Source organism: Fukomys damarensis, unplaced genomic scaffold (assembly GCF_012274545.1).
Source record: "Fukomys damarensis isolate Sample0158 unplaced genomic scaffold, DMR_v1.0_HiC HiC_scaffold_10, whole genome shotgun sequence".
Classification (NCBI taxonomy): Eukaryota; Metazoa; Chordata; class Mammalia; order Rodentia; family Bathyergidae; genus Fukomys; species Fukomys damarensis.
Genome location: NW_022900922.1, coordinates 12,585,220 through 12,600,461, shown reverse-complemented (window position 1 = coordinate 12,600,461; position 15,242 = coordinate 12,585,220). Strand labels below are relative to the sequence as shown.

The 15,242-nt window shown below is 34.3% G+C and overlaps 1 protein-coding gene across 3 annotated transcripts in view; it reads right to left on the bottom strand.

Annotated features, from left to right (window-relative positions):
* The window catches only part of Arid4b (AT-rich interaction domain 4B), a 146,675-nt gene that overhangs the window by 50,323 nt on the left and 81,110 nt on the right, over positions 1-15,242 (bottom strand). For all 3 annotated transcript variants that reach the window (XM_010621972.2, XM_010621970.3, XM_010621973.3), the window contains 5 exons: positions 11,172-11,251; positions 8,505-8,581; positions 6,920-7,074; positions 3,176-3,248; positions 958-1,052 (listed from right to left, as the gene is read on the bottom strand). In XM_010621972.2, the coding sequence (XP_010620274.1) occupies positions 958-1,052; positions 3,176-3,248; positions 6,920-7,074; positions 8,505-8,581; positions 11,172-11,251 (480 nt within the window). The remainder of the gene's footprint in view (positions 1-957; positions 1,053-3,175; positions 3,249-6,919; positions 7,075-8,504; positions 8,582-11,171; positions 11,252-15,242) is intronic.

The following is a 15,242-nucleotide window of genomic DNA, read 5'->3' as shown; positions in this document are numbered from 1 at the left end:
AAAAAAAAAAAAAAAAAAAAATCTCAGAGAACTGAAAATATAATATTGGACCATTATAAATTTAAATAAACCCAACTATATTAATATAAATGTATCTAGGTTCTTAAATTTCGTAACAGAGACAAAAATTTAAAAGGCTTATAATTCCCAAAAAGCTTACAAGCTAATAAATCATAGTAGTTCTACTGAAATTACTAAACATTTTATTCTACAACATATTCACATATCACACATCATGGCAAGAGCTTAAAGTTATTTTCTCAGATTGGGTTAGCAAACATTTTCTCTTTGTATTAGGCACTGTGAAAGAGATTAAGAATATAAAACAGGGCAAGGGATTTGGCTCAGTGGTTCCGCCGCCTACCTCAAAAGCACAAGGACCGGAGTTCAATCTCCGGTGCCTGCCCCCCAAAAAAGACAGATCTCTACACTCAAGGGACGATACAAACTAGTAAAAGAAGGAGAAACAACTTCCACCAGCATGATTGTACTGTGACTTGAATATGTATAGGCCTCTCATGAAATTCTGACAAATTCATCAGTACTCTAGAAAGTTCACTTTAAAAAAAAAAAACTGTAAAGGGCTGGGGATTTAGCTCAGTGGTGCTCTGCCTGCCTTGAAAGCACAAGGTCCTGAGTTCAATCCCTGGTACCACAAAAATAAATAAATAAATACATACATACATACATACATAAATATTTTTAAAAACTATAAATAAAATTTAAAATTTCATCCAAGGAGACAAGCTAACCCTGATACCACAAAAAAATAAAAATAAATATTTTTTAAAGCTGTAAAGAAAATTTTAAATTTCATCCAAGGAGACAAGCTCTGTTTCTGAACTGTATTTTCCATTTTCTTTTCATTGTTGTATTCATAGACAATAATTTTACTAACAACTGATACCTTAAAAAATATGCTGTATAAAAAGTTTCATTTCTGATTTTAAGACTTACACTATCAAATCCTCCAAGTTTGTGCACAAGCCTGAATAACTTAAAAAGATTCAAATTTCGATATCCAAGTACAGGTCGTTTGTTAATAGGTGTACCTATTAAAAGAAAATGGAAAAAAATTAGCCCTCCACATTATATTTTATAAATCACTGTAAAATCTCCAAGAATGGAAATGATACCAACGAATATATATATGTACACTGCAATATATACAAGGGAAAAAAAAAAACACCTTCTGTTAAACACATGATATAAAAGTCCATGTTACCTTTCTAATGTTTTTGCATATCAGATCTCTGAAACTTCACATATTTTATTCTACCTTCTTCCCTCTGGTAAGAGAATAACTACCAAGTAAATCAAAATAAAATGCCAACAAAAACAAAGTTTTTAAAAATTAGAAAAAGATTTGAAGGTAGCCGGGTGTGATGGCATACGCCTGTAATCCCAGGACTCGGGAGGCTGAGGCAGGAGGATTGCTATGAGTTCGAGACCAGCCTGAGCTATATAGTCAGTTCCAGGTCAGTCTCACTACATAGTGAGACCCTGTCTCAAAAAACAACAACACCAAAAAAAAAAAAGAAAAGAAAAAGGTTTGAAGGCTAGGGATGTAACTCAGTGGTGCTGTGCCTGCCTGGCAAAAGCAAGATCCTGAGTTCTGTTTTACCAGGGGAAACACAAGGTATTATAAGAAAGAGTTTGGTTGAACTAGAAATAGTACCAAAATACTTGATGGGCAAATATATCACAAGAAGAATAATCTTTATGATGCTTTCTTTTTATTTCAGTAATTCACTATTACTCCAAACAATGACTCTACATTGAAGCTAAAGTTTTGTTTCATTCTGACACAGTAAAATGAGGGCAAGGACACTAATGCAAACTACCAAACTATTGCAAGCTGGTAGAGGAAATAAGAAGGTAGAGGCAGGCTGCTATCTATAACCTCCTTCCAAAAAAAAGTATGAGTCCCTTAATCATATTTTGTCACTGTTCTCCAATAGTAGGTTTCATTTTCTTCACTTTTTCATGTATCTTACACAAAAGCCTAAGGGTACACTTTGTAGGCCAAGCCTCCATTCATACAAGTAACATAGAAATCAAAAGCATTTTATATTAAGGAATGAAAAAATAACCATATTGTGGTAACCATTATCATTTATGAGGATGAAGGAAGACATAAGGAGCCAATGTTTATCTGCATTACAAAGAGGGATTCAGTCTGACATGTTGGCACACGCCTGTAATCCCAGCACTCTGCAGGCTGAGGGAGGAGGATCGCTGTGAGTTCCAGACCAGCCTGAGCTACATAGTGAGTTCCAGGTCAGTCATAACTACATAGTAAGACCCTGTCTAAAAAAATCTAAAAAAAATCCAAAAACAAAAAACAAAGAGGGATTCAGAGAATGTTACTTCCCAGAGTACTGTGGCATTTCTAAATTTTAATTATTCATTTTGTCCTTCCTAGAAAATTTTCTGACTCTGTTTTTTTTCTAGCCATCTTCCTAGTATAGAAAAATATTTTGATCAACTAGATCAAGAGAGTAAGGATCACAGTTACTGAGGATATAGGTCATCACTGTTAAGTTTTAAAAGATTAGCACCCTCTCTTCCCTCAGTCTTTGCACTTCTTTTACAATATTAGGCAGATCCAATAAACTGGGCCGAAGTTCATCTCTTTCCTTCTGGCTATCCATGGTTTAATTCTATTACTACGTGTCTGGGTCATAAAAAGACTTAGGCCTACATAAAGAGTGTGGTTTAAAAAACAAAAACAAACAAACAAAAAAACAGAGTGTGATCCTTCTGTCTCATACACACCCTAGGAATATTAAACTGACTTTGGTGCTCACTTGGGCAGCACATATACTAAACTGACTTTGGAGGAGATTTTAATAAGTGCTTAATGTAGGTGCTAATAAGATGGGACTACAATTTCCATTCTGCTACTCTTTCATAATATAATAGCTCTTTGCATGCCACAGGTGGGAAGATTGACAGGATACAAGCATTTGTGTCCATGGATATAATAGCTATCAAAACAACAACTTCACTGTATTTACTATGAGAGGTACTCTGCTACATGTTTTAATATCAGCAGTAAAAAAACAGTCCTAATTATAATGACACAAAGCTTAATAAGCTGAATTCTAATTTTTAAAACTTTATCTCACAGAAATCCAAAATTTTAAAGATGAATAAAAACAAAATCACTCACCTCTATCTTCCATGAATTTGTACAACTGCTGTAGAAAGTTCTCCCTTTCTTCTGGAAATGGTTCTATTTCTTCCTAATTTTAATCACAAAAGGAAGATTAATTTCTTCAATTTAGCATTTTAGTAACACAAGCAGACTTCCTGCCAATATCTAGGACTAATACTCAATGAAATATTTCTAAAGTGCATTTCCAAATAATTTCTTAATATTAAGCTGTGGAGGGCCCAGCATTTAGCTCAGTGGCACTGCACCTGCCTTATAAGCACACAAGGTCATGAGTTTGATTCTCCAGTATCATAAACAAACAAACAAACAAGCTGCTGAAAACCAGATAAATCTACACATTTTATGCTATATAAAAGATACCTCAATAGTTAGATTTCCAAAAGTAAGTTCTCATAAAATTCTTGACAAACTTTTTACTGTTATCAGAGATCAATTATTTAAATCAGAGTTAAAGGCTGAAGACCTATTCTCCTTTACATTAAATAGGGTCAGGGTTTATTTAACATCAGAGTCTATTAATGATTCTCAAGGAACTACATAAGTAGGAGTCCCATTAGCTGTAGCTATAAGAATCCTTTATGATAGGCAGCCCCACTGTACAGTACTTCAAGATTATGTAATCAGTAAGTGGGGGACGAACTTGATCTACAATACCTGAAGATTCAGACTTAGGGAAATCTTCAAGTAATAAAATAGTTCCCCGAATTATCAATTACAAGGGAAGGACTAGCTTCTTGCTGCAGTGGCCAAGGGCTGAGGCAGTAGGGAGCAGATCCTGAGGCAACCTGCAAGGAGCAGGGTAGTAGGTAAGATTGAGGAACTCACCAATTCAATGACTTTCATCTACTCAATAAACATTTAATGAGCACCTGCAAGTGTAGGCACTACACAAAGTGCCAAATCAAAACAGGAAAAAGGGGGGAAAAGCAAAGATATGGAGCCTGTCATTAGAAAAATATGATCAGAGTAACTGCATACAAAATAATCCAAAATATATAGATAGGTTTTACAGTTACTCTGGCTGAAATATACAGTTTTAATATTAAGAGGATATTCATGATGGCATAAGAGATTATTTTACTAGTCCTGGGTCAACATTTAGAATTTTACTGATTATTTAACTCTGTGTTAAAAGATTATAGCACTTCAGAGTTATTTCAAGAACATTTCTGCTAGAGAAAAGACATAATTTAACTAAAAATAAATAAATATTATTGATTGTATGTAGAAAAAAAAGAGGATATTCAAACTTATACTCTCAATAAATCTAAACAGGTTATTTTTCAATTTGGAAATTGTATCCCTAATGCCACTGTTCTAATGAAGTTTGTCCTTTCATTTTAAAAGCTAGTATAGCAAAGGAAGTGAAATTTTAAAATAAGAACTTAAACACAACGATGAACAATCATTAGGTTGCAAGTTGGTAGATGAACAGAGAATAATAAATGACAATCACTATCTGCTTATGATACATCTATATTATTCAGTTTATACAGCCCATATATGTTGGATTCTGTTAAGAAGCCAGATATAAATCTAGAGAAGTCTACTTGAGATATTATCATAAATGGCCCCATTATATTTGATTAAAATAACATAAATGATTTAAGTAAACTGCCAAACATACTCTTCTTCCAAAAGTGTAATTTGTATTTAACTTTAAAAAAAAAATACTAAAACCAGAGATCACTTTGCTTTTAAAAAAACACCTGTTAAACTCAAGTCTAGCAACAAAAAGTATGGTAATATTTACACGTTACAAGTCATGCAATATGGTAGACACCAGAAATAGGAGAATACACAGTCCCTCAGAGGAGCTATAGATGAGTATGGGAGGAAAAAACTACAGGTAATAAATCTAAATAAACATGTAATACACATATACATAGATGTAGACACATGACAAAAATATGTACAAAAAAGATAGCAATTAACGTTCCTGAAGTATGGAGAGAAATGGTCCACAGAAGGTTTCCATTTACAGAGATGACTAAGGGGCTTCTGATGATGAAGGCAAAGGGTGCTTGTAGCAGGAAACTATGTAATTTGACATTACTATAGCATAAATGTCGAAGGAGAAGAAGTACCAAAAGAAGTGATGGGGGGAAAAAAGAGGCAGGGAGCAGACCATAAAAGAGGTTCTATACTGAAGCTTAACTTGATTTGGTTTTCAAACTCTCAGCAATCCTCCTTCCTGCCTCAGCCTCCCAAGTGCTGGGATTACAGGCATGCGCCACCACACCCGGCTTGAAGCTTGACTTCTGCAATGACAAAAAGCCACTCCATTCAGGTTTACATAAAGGATTACTGCTCGTTTTAAACTTTTTTTCCTTTGTTTTCTTTGTAATACTGGGTAGCGAACTTGCATAAAACCATTATCACCAGTCCGTTTTGTTTTGCTGTGTGTTTTTGTTTGTTTGTTTTTTGGTACCAGGGATTGAACTGGGGTCCTTGCGATTGCGAGGTAGGTAGGTGAGGGAACCACTGAGGTACATCACCGGCCTCACTGTGTTGTTTTAATGCTGAGGCACGCTTCTCACCAAATCTAGGATAGCTCAGTGGTTCTGTGCCTGCCTGGCAAGTGCAACAACCTGAGTTCGAGTCCCGGTACCACTCCCACCCAAATCACTGAGTTGCCAGGCTGGCCTTGAATTTGAGATCTTCTTGCCTCAACCTCTGAGAGGGCTGGGATTGTAGATATACATCAATACATGACTTTACCACTTTAAATAGAAAGAAGAGCTGGGGATTTAGCTTAGTGGTTCCACTGCCTGCCTCACAAGTGCAAGGTCCCAAGTTTGATCCCCGGTGCCCACTCCGCCATCCCCGCAGAAAAAAAGAAAAGAATAGAAAGAAGCCAGGGAAAAGACTAAAGCAACAAAATTTTAATACTACCCACTGTCATAGTTCACTACATTCCAACATATTACTCCCTAGACCATCCTGTTTTCACCAATAGTTTTGTTAAATGGCAAATTTTATAACTTATCAAAATATTATATAGTGACAAGAAATTACACAAATTTCTAAACACACTGGAGAGAATTCACTTCATGATCAAAATTCATACCCATCATTATCTTGCTCAGTAACTTTTATGAAGTCACTCTGCAAACCACTGAAGAGGCCTGTCAAAGCCAGACATAAACACCAATTAAAATCCTGGCCAGGGATTTAGCTCAGTGGTTCAGCGGCCTGCCTTGTAAGCGCAAGGACCCAAGTTCGATCTCCAGTACCAAAACAAATAAGCAAACAAACAAAAACATTAAAAAAAAAAAAAAATTCTCAAGTTCTAACTCCTTCATTCATATTATTTCATAAATGTTAACTGTTTATAATATGATTATTTCAGATTCTCTGAATCAGATATTAATTATTTTTGATGTTTTTCATTTAATACTAAATGGAAGATATACTTTACACTTTTCTAGGTATTTCAACAACTATGTAGATGTACACATGCCATGAGACAAGAGCTGTCAAGTGTAGGTGGTGAAAAGAAAGTATTAAGTGGGCAACTCCTTAATAATGTGATGAACGAAAAGTACAGTAATATTTAGAAATATTCTTGAATTAACAGGATAACTACATTTAATATTTTTAATTTCACAAGACTATTTCTATATAGAATTTTATTAAATATTTCTAATACTAGAAATGTTTATGACTATTTACTTTATGCCATTTCCTAACCAGTTGTTATTTATAATTTTAACAGATATTAACTTTTTTATTTACCTCTTCTTCACTGCTATTATCCTCCTTTTCTTTTTCATCATCTTCCTCCTCCTCTTCTTCCTCTGCCTCACTGCTAGAGCTATCTTCTTTCAATTCAGTCTTCCAATTAGCAGGAATAGTTCTACTTTTGTGAAATTCAAGTGCCTGATCAAAGGCTGGAAAGAGACCAAAAAGTATGTTAACTGGAGAAATTAAGACAATCAAATAGCCTAAAATATATTTAACAAAATCCCAGGTGAAGTTCCACATGCCTGTTTTCCCAACACTGGGGAAGCCGAGGCAGGAAGGTTACTAAAAGTTGAATGCCAGCAGAACTATATTAGCAAGACACTTTTTCAAAAACAAAGAAATAAAATAAAATTGAAAATTTACTAAACAAGATAAATTAAACTATTATGCTGCTATCACTGACATTGTTTGCAATACTACAGACATTATGCTCATTGTGCATGAATCATTTAGTCCTATCAATTCTATGCATTAGGTACTCATTTTACAAATGCCAAGTCTAATACCAAAAATAGAAGAGTAAAAGCAATTTTCTTTAAAGAGAAATTAGGTTTGTCTACTAAAAACAACTGTAACATAGGTAATCATTTAATATTTTATGCAACGATTAGTAAACACTGTTATATACCAGGCACATAACCACTGTAATATATATAATAATATCTAAAAAATGATCATGGCTGAGGATTTGACTCAGTGGTTCTACCACCTGCCTCATAAGCACAAGGGCCTTAGTTCAATCCCCAGTACAAGAAAGAAAAGAAAAGAAAAGAAAAGAAAAGAAAAGAAAAGAAAAGAAAAGAAAAGAAAAGAAAAAAAAAGAGAAGAGAAGAGAAGAGAAGAGAAGAGAAGAGAAGAGAAGAGAAGAGAAGAGAAGGAAAATAAAAGAAAGAAAATAAAAGAAAGAAAATAAAAGAAAGAAAGAAAATAAAAGAAAGAAACATCATGAAAATATTTTCTCATTGCTTTGGGTTAAACATTAATTAAACTAAATGAACAATTAATATCAACTAAAATTAGCTAGACATTATCCCCTTGTTAAAATAAATGAAAATAAAGTATAAACTAAATCCGAATCGTTTTGTAACAAGGTACATAGCATATTACTAGATTAAATGGGTGAGGGCAAAAAGAAAATAATCTATTGTTCCAAAAACAAAGTTATAAATGTAATAGAAGCATATTCCCCAATCAAATATTAGAAATAGTCACGTAACATATATCCCTTATGGCGAGGAATGTACTCATTAGGGAAAGATGACAAACAAACTGCTCTGACTCCTTTTTCTACCAACTCCTGACACTGATATTTTACTGCCTAGGCAAAAACCAAAGTATAATTCATTAATAGTTGATGGTACAGTTTCTTCCCACTTATCCAGGTTACTGGCCCTAATTTAACTTAAAAAAAAAAATTATGTGACAAGACACATGTGTTTCAAAAGTAAAAAAATTACACAAAACCAATATAACTTTAAGGGCTTTTTGTAAAAATGCTTTTGTATAAACAAATGAAAATTTAATTTTCAGAAACACTTCAGTTTTTTAATTGTAACTTCTCTATAATTTCACTTACCTTGTTTTAATATAGCATCAGGCTTTGGTGCAGTGTCACTAGTAATTTCATGGACATCTTTTCTTGGAACTGAAGTGCTACATTAATTAATAAGAAAAATATAAGAGATTAAAAGTCCTGCAAACACGAGAATACTGACTGTACAATGACAGCAATTGTACAAAGGGTTATAAATCCTAAATAAAACACTAGACAGGCTGTTAAAATATGAAACCATTAATGCAAGGATGTTGCCCTAAGAGATAATTTATGAAAACAAAAGAGTTTTTAAGTATCAAAGAGTCCTCTGCCTAAAAAGAACATTGAAAACTGTTTATACCATTATTAAACTAGGCAAGTACGTTTGGATAAAGAATGCATGAATTCAGTAAAAAAAGAAGTTAATAAAAATTTGCCATTATTTGGATAATCAAAAATTTACTTAGTTTACAACTGGAAGAAAATGTACCAGTTAATAACATTCTTTTTTTTATATAACATTCTTTTAACAACTATTTAAAAACTAGATTCTAGGCTCACCACCAAATCTTTAAGATTTAAATCCTTGTATAGAATTTCCAGCTCATGAGGAAGGTTAGAGGAAAAAACTCAGATAGTTTCTATTATATTTTCAAATTTTAAACTACTAAATCATCAGCTGGGCATAGTGGCATATTCCTTTGATCCCAGCACCTGGGAGGCTCAGGCAGGATTCCTGGGAATTTGAGGTGAGTTCCGGGCTCCACAATGAGTTCAATACCTGCCTGAACTGCATAGGGGAAACCTTGTCTCAAAAACAAACAAAAAAACACTCACAACTACTTAATCATCATTTGGCTTCTGTGCATTTGGTTTATGTTCCCTAATCCACAAAAGTCTGAAAACTATTTCAAATACATTTTTCAGACTACCATTTTTTTAACTAAAATTTTAAACACACAAAAAGTAGAATTGTGTAATAAACTCCATCTGTCACCCAACTACAAAAATTATAAATTCAGAGTCCGTTTCAATCATTATCTATCTCACATCTAGATAATTCTGAAGCATTCCAGTTTTATAAAATTTCATTTGATATTTCATTATGAATCTTCATTTTTTATGGAAATATAGCATTACCATAAATCTAAACTCATTTATTTCAGCTTTACTGAAATAAATCCGGAGTGGTTGATGGCAAAGGCATGGCTATGACTAATATGAGGCTATAAACCAAACTCTAGACAGAGAAAGAAAAACATTGAGCTACATCATGGCTAAGAGGACAGCAGGACCTCTGTATTTCCAGAGTCTGGTAGGCCATGTTAATTCTTAGAATAAATGAGTATCTTTACAGGAGTATTCTAAAATGAGATTATATATATGCTTACAGTGTACAATGTAGTCATTTTATAGACCTATCTGTTGTGAAATTATAACCACAATGAAGTTAACTAACACACCCATCACTTCACAGTTAAATACTTTGGGGAAAGAGATGATACTACCTAAAATCTAGTCTCAGGAAATATCAAATATTTAACACAGTATTACAAACTATAGCTGTCATGCTACACATGAAACTTCAAGAATTTATACATCTCACAACTGAAGTTTGTACTCTTTGATTAACATCTCCCCACATGCCCTGACAATAATTTTTTTACTATCAAGTCAGTATTCAAAGTCAGTTTCATAGATTGTTCTTACAACACACTTGTCAGAACTAAAAAATTCAAACATCATGCCCTTTTCAGGTACTGACACCCAATAAAGCTCAATAAAAACTATTTGGTTTCTGTAATCATATTAATTCTTTAAAACATGAAAAAAAAAATCCAACAGAAATTCTGAACTCGGGGCTGGGGATTTAGCTCAGCGGTTTGGTGGCCTGCCTCGCAAGCGCAAGGACCTGAGTTCAATCCCAGGCATACAAACAAAACAAAACAAAGTCCAACAAAATAATCACTTAACCTGTAACCTATAATAATCTATTTTAATTGTCAGACAACTAAAAAAGTCAAACATTATCCAGTAAATATCACAAGCATTTTACATATGGAGAAATATTAGGAAGTATTAATAAGACCATCAAGAATAAACCCTATAGCCGGGCATGGTGGCTCACACCTGTAATCCCAGCACTCTGGAGGCTGAGGCAGGAGGATTGCTGTGAGTTGGAGACCGGCCTGGGATACACAGTGAGTTAAAGGTCAGTCTCAACTACATAGTGAGACCCTGTCTCAAACCAAACAAACAAACAAACAAAAAAGAATAAACCCTACAGATGGGCCAAGGATTTAGCTCAGTGGTACTGTTGCCTGCCTCACAAGAGCAAGGTCCCGAATTTGATCCTTGGTACCAAAAAATTAAAATTAAAAAAAAAAAACCTATAGAAATGTTAATATGAATATCGATAAAGTATTAAATACTAAAACATCAACTTTGCCTCAACAAATCATCAGTATCCTACAACCAAATGTTGACAAATCAAAGACTATACTGATAGTCCACTTTAGAAAAGACATTCTGAGATCACCACACTTAACAAGAATGTGAAAAATAGTTCTCTGAAACATTCTGTGAGATGAAAAATAAAAATCCACGGTCATTCAAAAAAACCTAATTGATCATTTACTTTCCTAGTATGGGGAAAAAAGCACATACATTTTATAGAGAAATTTTCCAGGTTAAATTAATAATACTTACAATTTTCCATCTTTGAAAGATCGAACAAGAATGTTGTCCTTTTTTACAGCAATCTCATCACTACAATCAGGACAAACCACCTTTAAAAAAAAAAGTGTGAAACTTATAATTAAGCAACTACTATTTAAATTCTTTTTTAAAATAGTTGAAACTTAAAGTTTAAAAACCAGTTTCAGTTTGTGGTTAAATAGGTACAAACTTGTGGGAGCTAGGAAACTACACTGATATCCTATATCCTAACATCCTCCAGGCTCTCCGGATAATCCAGAGTGGTTTCTTGCAAAGTCATGGCTCTGAAAGCAGAGGCACAGCTATGACTAATAAGGAGGCTATGAACCAAATTCTAGAGAGAGAAAGAAAAATGTAGAACTACATCATGGCTAAGAAGAGGACGGGTTTTGTATTTCCAGAGACCGGTAGGCCATGATAATCTCCGAGTAAATGAAAATCTTTACTGAAACAGTCTAAAGCAAGAGTATGACACAACACATTTGCTAATTAAGAAATTAATGGAAAGACATGAGAACTGAAAGCTTTAGCTATGTCAGTCACCTGGGTGAAACTTGGACTAAAATGGTGATGATGATAAATTAAAGGAATGAAAATTGTAATTAAAGAAGTGTAAAGACAAGAGGACCCTCAGTTTTTATGTCTTGTGCAATGTCATTCAAGTGAAGAAAAACAAGTGAGAAAGACTATATTTGGGCGTGATGGCAAAGATAATAAAAGAAGCTGGAGCTTATCTTTTGACGTGGCTAACATATATCCAAATTGAGACAATGAACAGACAACTAAGTCTGGAGCTCAAAAATGGGTCAAAAGGGCCAGGGAATTAGCTCAGTGCTGCCACCACCTGCCTCCCAAGCACAAGTTTCCGAGTTCGACCCCCAGCACCAAAGGGGGGGGTGTCAAAAATCATTCCCTGACCTAAGCACTGGAGATAAAAGAATATAAAACATGTATAGTACAATGATGATAAAAAGATATCACTCATAGACATCAGTACATAACAGATGGCTTCTACTCCAAATCTGTACACTAAGATATAAATTCGAGTTCTAAAAATGGAGCAGGCAAGTCAAAGCCACTAACTTTTCTCTAAAGAGCCAGAGGTTTTGCAAACTGCATATATGATAGCTTTGGTGACACCTGACAGCGGTTTTTCAAAGTGTGGATTCGTGTCCGGCATGATGGTGCATGCCTGTAATCCCAGCATTTGGGAGGCTGAGGCAGGAGGATCACTGTGAGTTTTAGACCAGCCTGGGCTACATAGTGAGTTTCAGGGCAATCTCAACTACATAGTAAGACCCTGTCTCAAAAAAAACAACAACAACAAAAAAGGGGGATTCATTCTTGAATTACGTGACAGAAACAATTTCAGTGTTTTATTCTGTTCATCTATGTATGTTATTTATAAGGTCCCAAAGGCATTTCACTTTGTTATCTCTGCAGCTAAGACTACAAAGTGAAGAGAATATGGAGTTATGTATTCTGAATATTCAATTACAACAGTAAAATCGGGTTGGAAAAGGAGAGCTTGATGAAGAAAATTGAAAAAACCATGAGTGTCAGAAGCTAAGATTTTCCCCTGTTAAAAATGGGGGCAGGGCCAGGGATTTAGCTCAGTGGTTCCCATGACCCAAGTTTGATCACCGGCGCACAAAAAAAGTGGGGGGAGGGTGGTAAATACATTTCCCAGACTCTCTTAGGATTAAACAAAACTATTCATGCTGTTTGAGAAAATGGCACACTAGTGTTTCAAAATATATACTTTGAAAGGAAATTTTTACGAAGTACCTTAGTGCTTTAAGAACAAAAAAATGAAGACATGCACTAACACTTAAAATTTGATTAACCCAAAATATGGCAAGTTACTTAACACCTCTAATTAATACTTTATTTCCTTATCTCTAAATGGGAATAATAATATACCATACACCTATAAAAGGATAGCACAGTTCTTGTACATAATAGGCTTCCAATAAATGTTGGATAGATGAACACATAGGCAAGTATCACAAGATATTTATATGCATTTATTAAAAAATAAGTGCTATAGTTATTTTCATTATATTATATAAGCTGAAATTTATGGGGTAATTTATTTTGTGTCAAACCCTGAACTAAACACTAAGGATAAAGAACACAAAACACATTGAGTGAGGGCCAGGGATTTAGCTCAGTGATTCTGCTGTCTGCTTCGCAAGCGCAAGGTCCTGAGTTTGACCAGTAACCAAACCAAAAAAAACACAAACAACTTACAAAACATATTCAAGTGAAAAGGACAACAAAAATATCACATTAGCCAAGAGAAAGTAAAAAGATGCTTCTACTCTATAACATTTTTTCTTTCTTTCCTTCTCCTTTCAGAAATACTTGAGATCAAGGTTAGTTTAAGTTCATCAAAACCATAAATATACAGGAGTTTGTATATATTACTGATATAAATTTTCATACAAATACATATAAAAATAGAACCATGTATTTTATCCCATTTCCAAGCCTGTGTGAGTGGTAGTGAATAGGAAAATAAGAGGATCAGAATAAAGATTAGCAGATTTTTAACAGAAATTTTAAAAAATTAACCACAAGAAAAGAGAATCATTACTTCGTTTGATCAATCCTTGTAAAATATTTTGAACAATGCTTAGTAGCTGAAAGATGCCATGTTTAACCCATACTTCTTAAATATGCTTCACAAAACAAAAAATGTTAGGGCCAGGGATTTTAGCTCAGTGATTCAGCCATTGGCCTCAGAAGCACAGTCCTGAGTTCAATCCCCAATACCAAAAGAAAAAATTATTCAATGCCATTAGAAGAAATATTTTAATGGAATTTGGTTAATATATCAAAACAAGGAATGATTTTGATCTATTTTGTTTCTTGATACAAAAACACAGAAGAGAACAGTATATGCAATTTAAGTTTAATCAATGGATTGTCCTAGTAGTATCTATAAACTGGAGAGTGTATCTGCAAAAGATGGTTTTCCCAGTGTTTGATACAAATAACCCAATTTCAGGTAAATTCAGAAGCCATAACAAAGCAAACACATCAACTTTTAGAGGGTAAGAGTTCAAGTCAGGTGCGGTGGTGCACATACAATCCCAACATTCTGGAAAGATGAGGTAGGAAGATCATAAATTCAAGCCCAGCCTGAGCCACTTGGCAACTTAGGAAGATCCTGTCTTTAAATAAAATGAAATTAGTTTTAAAGACTAAGGATGTAACTCAGTCAATCCTCAATACTGTAAAACAAAACAACAACATTGGATTAAAATTTTAATCCAATCCTAAAGATATCCTGAGTACTCATTTCAGTATCTTGTTTGAAATTTTAAACTTTCAATTTATCCAATTACACTTTCTCCAGAAAGAAATGTATTCTTACTACCACAAAAGTATACACTTAAGTAAAGTGTATGACTAGATACTAGTTGAGCCTGCACTGTTTTAAGAATTAAAAATTATTTTATTTTGTTGTTTATTCAAAAAGAGTGGTTGCCTGGGAATTAGTTCAGGGGCACCATGCCTGCCGGGCAAAAAACAAGGTCCTGATTTCAATCCCCCACATGGGGGGAAAAAAATAAATAAATAAAGATTGGTTAAAAAGCAGCCTGATTAAGCCTTTAAATACTATGTGATGCTGAGTGTGGTGGCGCAGGCCTGTAATCCCAGGACTCGGGAGGCAGAGGCAGGGGGATCGCTGTGAGTTCGAGAACAGCCTGGACTACATAGTAAGTTCCAGGTCAGTGGTGGCGCACGCCTGTAATCCCAGCACTCAGGAGGCTGAGGCAGGAGGATCGCTGTGAGTTGGAGACCAGCCTGAGCTACTTGAGTTCCAGGTCAGTCTCAACTACATAGTGAGACCCTGTCTCAAAAAAAAAAAAAAAAAAAAAAAAAAAATTGGTTTTCTCTTTAAAAAAAAAAAAAAAAAAAAAAAAAACCCATGATCTCATACAGGGCCCTCTAAAGAGGCCACTGCTTAGCAAGAACAAACAGAAAAAGTTCAAAAGACTTGCCATCACAGTTAAGAGTTATATACAATTCGGGACAATAGTGAGGATACCT